This window comes from Pteropus alecto, unplaced genomic scaffold (genome assembly GCF_000325575.1).
Source record: "Pteropus alecto unplaced genomic scaffold, ASM32557v1 scaffold152, whole genome shotgun sequence".
NCBI lineage: Eukaryota > Metazoa > Chordata > Mammalia > Chiroptera > Pteropodidae > Pteropus > Pteropus alecto.
Window position 1 is genome coordinate 12,433,062 of NW_006432227.1, and position 9,765 is coordinate 12,442,826.

The 9,765-nt window shown below is 41.8% G+C and overlaps 1 protein-coding gene across 1 annotated transcript in view; it reads left to right on the plus strand.

Annotated features, from left to right (window-relative positions):
- The window catches only part of DNAH5 (dynein axonemal heavy chain 5), a 249,328-nt gene that overhangs the window by 63,069 nt on the left and 176,494 nt on the right, over positions 1-9,765 (plus strand). The window contains exons 8-10 of the mRNA XM_025043546.1: positions 3,532-3,666; positions 6,539-6,623; positions 9,299-9,438. Of these exons, the coding sequence (XP_024899314.1) occupies positions 3,532-3,666; positions 6,539-6,623; positions 9,299-9,438 (360 nt within the window). The remainder of the gene's footprint in view (positions 1-3,531; positions 3,667-6,538; positions 6,624-9,298; positions 9,439-9,765) is intronic.

Here is a 9,765-nt window from a genome sequence, read left to right on the forward strand (position 1 = left end):
TGGAGTATATATATGTATTTCCTTTGGAGTCCTATGGAGTGATGTGTTGCCGTGGTAGAATCGTGGTTAAGCTTCTGTAGGCTTTGGAAGCCCTGCGTTGCTTTCTGTCCTGACTCTCTGGCTCTCCACTTCTTTTATGGTTTTATTTTTGGCTGCCTAGTGTTTGCCATCTGTTTTGTTGCTCAGTTCCCAGGTTCCCTGGCTGCCCACCATGTCCTTAAGTTGTTGATGGTCAGTTCAAACTCAGAGAGATCACTTAGAGAAAAGCATTTTATTCCTACCTGACAGGAACATAGGAAACAGTGAAAACAACAGGACATCTTCCTGGATTGAGCTGCATTTAAAAGGAGATTTAAATTTACTTCTATTTGATGGTTGTGGAAGGTATACTTTGTGTCAGGACTTGTGTTAATTCCTTTTTGGAGAAATGGCAAGAATCTAGGTATATTTAGTTTTTTTTTTCTTTTTCTTTTCTTTTCTTTTTTTTTTAACTTTAACACCCCACCCTCACACCTGGTTTCTCTTAAAGTAGTTCTTTCAGACTCCAAGAAATGAATGTAAGTTGCATAGGTCTAGTGATGCCTTTCAATCACTCTGAAATCCCCAACTTTTTACTATTTACATTTTTCTAAAATTTTTTTGTTCCTTAAATCGTTCTTCATTGACTCTAAATTCCCCTCAATCTGCTGGTACCACACCCCTTCCCTTTGCAGTTGAGTTTCCAGAAGGAGCAGTTTATATCCAGCAGCTTTATGCTTCTCTTTTCACGATCATCCTTTTCCCAACTCTACAATCCATTTGCTTTCTCTCCAACCAATAAAATTATTCTAACAAGGATCACTGTGCTACCTGCTGCTGTATTACAAGCCACGTCAGAACTGCACAGCTTACAGCGGCAACAACTCCCTGTTATTTCTCTTGATTCTATGGGTAACTGGGCTCAGCTGGGCTGTTCTTCTGTTTCACATGGCTCAGGTTGGGTCGCAGTCATCTGAAGGCTCAACTAGGTTGGAATGTCCAAGATAGTCTGAGACTTGCTGCTGGTGAGTCAGCTAAGAGGTCGACTGGAGCTGCTGACCAGAATGCCTTGGTGGGTCTCCATGTGACTTGGACTTCTCAGCATGGTGGCTGGGTTCCAAGGGAGCATTCTCAAGTGCAAAGGCGGAACCCGAAGGTCCCCTAAAGACTAGCCTGGGAGGTTTTACAGTCTCACCTCTCCCCACATTTCACTTTTGGTGAAAACTGGCTACAAGGCAAACCAAATTCAAAAGTTGGGGAATAGAATCCATCCCTCGATAGGTTAGTGGCGTGGTCACATTACAGAAGAGCTGTGGGATGCTGTGGCCGTCTTGTAAACACAGCTATTAAGGATATCCTAATTGACCCAACCAGTCTTCCATAGCACTAGCTTCACTGGCCACTGTCCATGGTGCTGCCTCCTGGTTTCTTTTTTCTCTCTCTTCCCACTCATTCCCAGCCTTCTCAAAAATCCCTCCTTGCTCCTGACGTATTGGTGTTCCCCAGGGGTCTTCACCTTCTTGTCTTTTCATTCTTTATTTCTTCTTAGAAAGTCATATCTGCCTTCTGTTTAAACTGATTCGTTCATTCATTTCACAAATATTTATAAGATAATACTGTGCATATCCCATTTGCTGGACGAAAGGACCAATAGCAGGTTCTGCACTGTGCAGCCCCAGAAAGTGTCATTTACACTGTAGACTGTCTCTGTCCATTTCTGTCGTATCTATTTTATATCATTTCAGTGGTTCTCAATGGGGGGTGATTCTGTTCTGCAGGGGACATCTGGCAATGTCTGGAGACATTTTCCTTCTTACAGTTTGGTGGTAGGGAACTACTGGCATCTAAGGTATGGAACAAGGATGCCGCTAAACAGCCCGCAGTGCACAGGACCGCCCCTCACAAGAACAACCTGGCCCGATATGTCAGGTGTGCTGGATCGAGAACCTCTGTCTGTATCTAGATCCACATTCTCAGTGTTCTGTCTGTCTTAGGCTCTGAGAATGCCATTGTCATCCACGTGCTTGGCCTTCCTGCCTCCAAGGTTGCATCACTCCAATCCGCTTTCACACTGCTGTCAGAGTGACTGGTTTTTTTTGATGCAGTGTAGACGGCTAAACATCTCTTCTGATTTGAAACACATCCGTGGTCCTTCATGGGCCTCAGAAAACCTTTAAACTTTCTACTGTGGCCCATGAGGTATTTTATGACCTGACTTCTTTCTCATCTCTCATCATGTCTTTCTAGTCCTTTTCAGTTCAGCCCTCCTGGCCGCCTTGTCATTTCCAGAATGTACTGTGCTTTCCTCTGCCTCTTGGCCTTTGCAGAGATGCCTCAATCCCAGGGACTGCAGCTAATTCTCCTTCAACTCTAAGCTCAAGCCTCCTCTTCTGGAAAGTTTTCCTGTACTATGACCTCTACCCCGCTTCAGCCCCAGGCTAGACTCAGGGATCCTCCTTTCTGCCCCTTCTCTGAAGACCCATAAATGCCTCTGCATAAATCTGATGCCCCCATAATAACCATAACACCATCCTGTTGTGTTTACATTTTTTTGCTCACATCCTGCCAATCATGCTGTGAACTTTTTTGAAGTCACTGGGTAGCGTTTGCCTCTGTAGTGTTGGGACATACTTGGGGTTTCATCAGTGTTTGCCTACACAAAGGGATCCAGAGTGGCCACCTCTTCTCTTCTTAGTGGTGGATGCTACTGGTTGGCATTAAAGGTAATGTATTTCATTCAAGAAATGAGTTGGAAGCTGAATGTCCACCAGTGGCAAAATAGTTGACTAAATTATGATACATCCTTATTATTGAATGTTTTGCAGCTATTACACAGGTTGGAATAATTGTATTAAACTAGAAAGAAGTCTGTGATGTCTCATTAAGGGAAAATGCATGAAAAAATTGATAGTATAATGTAGAGATGTGTGTAGACGTTTGCATGTGTTTGTATGAACATAGCACATGTGGAAAGATATGCTTCAAACTGCTAACATTGGTTATATTGAACATGCCTTATTATTGTAATCAGCAATCAATTTAAAAGTAATCAGTGGTATTCAGAAATAAATTTCAAGACCAGCTATGAATCTGTAGACAAATAATAAAAATAGGAGATAGTGTAGAAGAATATTTCTTTAATGGCTTAGAGAATGTTTATAAAACCGGCGATGTCTTTTTTGTGTATGTCGAATGGTTATGTATTCATAGAAATAAGTCTGTAAACATTTAGAACAAAACGTTAACAGTGATAATTTCTGGATGGCAGATAATTTTTATTTCTTTTGGCTTATCTGTATTATGCAATTTCAAAACAATGAGCATGTTATTTTCATAATAGAATTAACATTATTTCTAAAAATAGAAGGTAGTATATGAAAACTGGTACCATTCAACTGCCTGTTATCTGAATACTTAAGACTGGAAAAAAACAACAATAGTATGAAATGATTGCAAAATAAACCCATTCGAGAGTGGCAGTTGCCACATAACCTTTTTATTCCTTTCTCGTAGCAAAGACTGAAGGAAGAGAAGGAAGCCAGGCGGGCACGTTTGGATGGTAGACATGACTACTTATTTGCGATTGTAGCTTCCTGCGTGGACCTGAACAAAACTGAAGTGGAGGATGCCATTCTCGAAGGGAGTCAGGTGCGATGCATTTGAGTTCTTGCCAACTTGATCACAGAGGGCACAGGGGGTGCTGGAGGCCGGATGCCATGCTGGGTCTTAGAGGGCAGTCCCTGTTTGAACACGGATAGGATGCCATTCAGCTTCAGTACAGGTGGTAGCAGAGTGAGCTTGGAGTTATCCCTCTCTTTACATTGACTGGAGTACTTGCGATTGTCATATAAGTTCCTTGGTTCTGACGGTGGCTGCAGTGAAGCTGGGCTCAGGCACCGTTTTGGAACCTGAGTTTGGGGAACAGACTCTCTCAACTGCTGATTTATCCTTTTTTGAACCTATCTCGTTCTGAGCTGGGTGATTGAATTGTACCATCGTTTCCTGGGTTCGACAACCAAATCTGGTTTCTTTTGTTTCCGACCTTGACTTCCATTTTCTGCTATGATTTCCCTCCAAAACCTGGGGTGTGATTTGACCTTGGATGGGGAAGATCATACATGGGTGGCTATAATTTCCTGGGCGGTGAGAAAGGCAGGTCAGGAGCCCTGTGGTAATCTCTGAAGTTTTTTTTTCTTATTATTAGGCTTTAAAGAGGGTATGGGGGGAGTGGCTTTTGTTGACAGGGGTGTCACACTGTTGATAATGCTTTTCAGTGGAGGCTTGTAAATGTTTGACAACCAAGGCTTTGGGTAAGAGGGTGGAGGGAGACACTAGTCTGGGCATTTGTTGATTTCTGTTCTGTAAATACTCCCACCAGTGCCGATTCCAAACTACCAAACAGATATTACTCAACGCCAAGTTGAGTTGTTGTCATCATTTGGCTCCAGCATTCCACTGGCTTTGTTCCTTCCCGCTGTGTCACTCTGCTGGGCTTAATAGGAGTCCGTGGGACGGTTAAGGGTGGATAACACTGAAACAGTTCAACTACAGGGCGAATCAGTCAGGAGTTAAAGAAATTCCTTCTTCTCTTCTTTATTCTCTTCATCACAGCTAACTATTGACTGTTTACCATGTGCTAGTCTCTGTTCTAAGTGGGGTTCAGCTATTAGCCCATTTAATCTCCATCATACCAAGCAGTAAGTAATATTATTTGCCAAAAATGGAGGCACAAAAGGAGACAGAGTCACATAACCGCTTCAGTTTCGGGGACTCTGTTCATGAGTCCAGTGCTTAACTGCCCTTCTTCCTAGTTCAGACATCTGTGTTTGGGGGATGAATGAACTGTAGGAAGCCCAAGTCAAACTGCTGTGTCGTGATTAGAACCCAGGAATGTCAAACTGGAGGTTTAAAGAAAGCATCCTGGCTCAGGCTTACGCGCAAGGCTAGAGGGGCGGGGGTTTCTGTACTGGCCGTGATGGGAATATCTCCACTACATTCCTGGCTTGGAAGTTAATCTCACGGAATGCATCCTACTCAATCCCGTGGCATCCTCAAGAAAGAAAATGTAACAAAGAAAACAGGGCAGGTTGCTTTTTAATATACATATTTTTTATTTAATGGCTTTATCTATGACATAGTAGAAATTGAAAGGGGGTTATTTTCACATTTAAATTTTTCAGGCTTTATTTTACCCTTTAAAACTTTTTTTATTTTAAATTGTGGTGACATACACATAACATGAAATTTACCGTGTTAACTATTTTTAAGTGCACAGTTTGACAGTGTTAAGAACATTCACACTGTTGTGTAGAGAATCGTCAGAACTCTTTTCATCTTGCAAAACCGAAATGTGATGCCTGTAAACAACTTCCTGTGACCCCCAACCCCCAGCCCTGGTGACCACCATCTCCTTTCTTTCTGTGAATCGGACAATTTCGGATGCCTCAACTGAGTGTAATCGTACTGTATTTGTCTTTTTTTTTGACTGGCTGATTTCACTTAGCAAAATGTCCTTAAGGTTCATCATGTTGTAGCATGTGCCAGAATTTACCTCCTTTTAAGGCTGGTTCATTTTTCATCCTATGTGTGTACCGCATTTTATCCATTTATCTGTCGAGGAATAGTTAGATTGCTTCTGCTTTTTGCTTACTGTGAATAATGCTGCTATGATCATGGGTGTCCAAGTATCTGCAAGATCCTGCTTTCAGTTATTTTGGGCATATACTTAGAAGTGGAATTTCTGGATCATCTGGTAATTCTATCTTTAATATTTTGAGGAACTGGCATGCTTCTTTCCACAGTGACATTTTACATTCCCACTTACGGTGCACAAGGGTTCCAATTTCTCAATATCCTCGCCAACATTTATTGTTTTTGTTTTTTTTGACAGTAGCCACCTTAACGGGTATGTAGATTTTATCCTTTTTCTTCCGATTTTAATTTAAAACTGTGCTATTGACTATTTAAAAGAAGCTTTCTCATTGGTGGCAGGCCAGTTGGCAGACCTGTAGATGTACAGTGAACCTCATGATGGGGACCAAGTTCCATGCTGCTGTTGGCTGGATTGTCCCATAGTCACCTGTGTTCTCATGGCATTTTTCAGTGATTACTGAAATTTAACATTAATAATTATCTCTAATGTGTTAGACTGGGTTTTGGGAGGTTTGTTTTTTTCTTTCTGATCTGCAATTGAGTGAAAGCGAAACACTCATCTATATTTATATCTGCCTGTAACAGCTCAGTACTTTACGAAATTAGCAAAAATGGAGGGACGATCTCTTTCTGCATGTGCATATATAGCAAATTTTAGAAAAATTAATTGAAATACTTCTTTGAACTGAATCTTTGCTGTGTGAGGCATTTATTCTTTCACGGTTTTTATGTCGAAACAAATGGGGTGCCTCCTATGTGGTGTGCCTTAGATGTAGCCCTGCGTAAGGAAGATGACGGTAAGTGCTGGTTTAAATGCATTTTCTAATTCAGGACAACGTTGTTACTGTGCCTTTTTTTCCCCCCGCAGATTGATAGAATCGATCAGCTTTTTGCTGTTGGAGGTCTTCGTCATGTGATGTTTTATTACCAGGATGTGGAGGTAGCAGAAACAGGTATCCAACTTTGACGTAACAAACCCAGAAATACGTTGTTAGATTTATCTGAGGAGGATATGAAGCAGGAGGCCACTGTGAGAACCGACCAGGCCTCTCACACCGTTTGTCACCTGAGGATGGGGGACAGGTGGGCACCAGTGAAGTGTGCTGGGTGAGGCCCAGGTTCTGTTTTCACCTCAGGGAAAAGGGGTAGGTATTTAGCTTGGTTGTTCTAACTTTATTTGGGATATTTTGTTTTCCTTTTCAGGCTGTGCTGTTAATTAAGGAATCAGAAACTAATTAAACTTTCTTCATATCCTAGTTCATTTAATGCAGCTATATTCCAGAACTTATGGGCATCTGTTTCTTCTCTACATAGGCACTGTTTCTTTTTAACGTAGGGAATGTTGCCAATAAGCATAGCATGAGTCTTCCGGTTAAATATCACACTCTGTTTATCTTTCACTGACGACGATTCAGACGAGTGATATTGAGTGGCAAGTTTAGTCATTTTCACTTAAGAAAAATTTGCAAATCTCTGTGTAGATTCAACTGGTGAATCCCAGTCTACTCTTCTGCAGATTCATATAATTTTAAAGCCAAACTAGGAACATAAACAAATATATTGTGACTATATTAAAATATCGTATGTATCCTTTTATTACTTTTTTTTGAAGGGAAAATAGTTACTGCTCTTGGTATATCAGATGACTATGCTTTTTTTGTTTAAAAACTGAGGAAATTGTGCACGCATATGCTAAACGACTGGCATTTTCCCAGCATTATCTATGTGATATTTTGCGGTCAGAAAGTTCATTATATTTTGAGTGAAAAGTCAAAATAATACAGAATTTTTGAATTCTATCCCAGATTGCGAAACTCATAGAACGTTGAGTTCATCCATCAACGGCACTGGGTAAAACTGGCCATTGTGCTGTATAAATCTTATGTCGAACAAGAAGGGTTTACGGGACGGAACATAAATGCAAGTTTATTTTTGTTCTCACTCTCCCTTTAAACATTTTCAGTGGGATTAAAATTCAGAGAATCCCATAAATTGTCATGGATATAATGGTCCTGGTTTGCCTGAGATTTGCCCAGTTTTAGCACTGAAAGTCTCATGACTTAGGAAACCCTCAGTCCTGGGCAAACTGGGACAGTCGGTCACCCCCTGCTTGACCTGAAGTATAAGTGGAAGCATTTCATACCACTGCCCTTCCCACGGCACAGCCGTCCACACAAAATCCTTCCTTAGTCCATACTCTCCTGAGCCTTCTGAATTCTGATGTGGGCAAGATGTTTAATCAGTTCTAGGACACCTACTTTGAAATTTCTGCAGAAAATTTTTTTTTTTTTTGCATTAAAAGTCTCTTTGTTTTCTGGTATGTATCATACCAGATACATGATAGAAGTTTCTGGTTGAAACTTCTAGTTTAACTTCTTACTCATGAGACCCAGGTAATATGAGTCAGAAGTATGGGACATAATTTGGAACGAGAGAGAGAGAGAGCTTCTGGTTACCTTTCTTGGTGGGGTTCACTGTCAGCTCCCGGTTCAAGTCTCCAGCCCAGCATCACAGTGGGAAGAGCCCAGGTGAGGAATTCATGCAGAGGTTGGAATCCCAGGGTCTTAAGATTCAACTTCCAGTTCACTCTCCTCCCCAAGTCCCTCCATAGCACTGTCCTCATCACCTTGCATGACCTCCCTATTCATTTGGAGATATAAAACTTTGTTGGACACATGGGGCACAGTGGAATAGCTCAGAGCATACTCTGTGTACTTAAATGGTCCACTTAAATGAGCCACATGCTTATACCACAAAAAACGAATTTTCAAATAATAATAATAATAATGTGCAGTGAGCTAGTGTTTTTATGTGCTTTTGTAAGCACTTTACAGATATTAACTTATTCAATCCTCACGACAATTCCAGATGCTGGGTTTAATATTATTATTCCCACTTTTCCGATGATAAAACCGAGGCACAGAAAGATCAAGTAATTTGCCCAAGGTCGCATGGCTGAGCTGTGCAGCTTGAGGTCAAAGCCCCAGGAGTCTGACTGTAGCGCCCACACCGTTCTTCGCGATGCTGTCCTGCTTCCACATGATCCTGACTCTAGCAAGGAGCTGAAGGGCCAGCCAGACCGTGACAGAGATGGAGTAGCGGGAAGTGGGGTGCTGTCTGGAGTTCCGTAGTTCGAGCTGGTTTTTAATCTTGGCTGTGCTGCCTGTTGGCTGAGTGACTTGGCATAGGACACAGCTGCCTTTAGAGTTGTAGGGACTTTTGGTAACGTAGACAAGGTACCAAGCAGAGGGCCTGGCACAGAACATGCTGGGAGATGCTGTCTCCTCCCTCGCCCCTTCTCACTGCCCCGCGAAGGCTCAGAGCAATGGAGACAAGCTTTGTAGCTTCAGCAAGAATCTGCTCTGGACCAAACTTTCTTATTTCTGCTCCTCCCATTCCTGGTTTGTTTGTTTGTTTTTTTTTTCCTGGAGCAGCAATTTTGAAATGAACCTGTAATTGAGAATCAAGCAGATTCTTTTAGATCCCTTGAGGGCTCAGGCTAAAGATTATCCAAGTGGTGGACCTTCTGGGCACGTGACAATACCTCAACAAGGAAACTTCATGCCACGAGGCAACCACGTGGACGGCAGATAGCTTCTGTGAAACTAAAATTCTTTTGCATTTGTAGGACAACTTGACTCTTCCGGAAAAGTGAAGAAACCGAAGGTGTTCGTGACTGAGGGGAAAGATGTTGCTCTCACTGGAGTGTGTGTGTTCTTCATCAGGACCGACCCTTCCAGAGCCGTCACCCCTGAGAACATCCACCGGGTAAGCAGCAGAGCTGTCCTTCACGCCAACAGCCGAGAATCATGGAAGTTTTACAGGAGACAGTAATCCCTGTGGAGACAACCATTGTGTTCATTAAATAAGTATCTAAAACTACTTTCAAAGACATATTTTTAAAAGCATTGAAAGCAAGGAATTAAGAGGACATTTTCTTTAAATCTGTTGGGTAAGAGGACTTAATCTTCAATTTATTAACAAAAACTGATGTAACATTATATGTGCGTTTGTGCATTTGTGTGAGCGTGCATGTGTGTATATGGATGTTTGTGCATGTATATGTGTCACAATGAGTTTTTCTCTTTTAAAAAG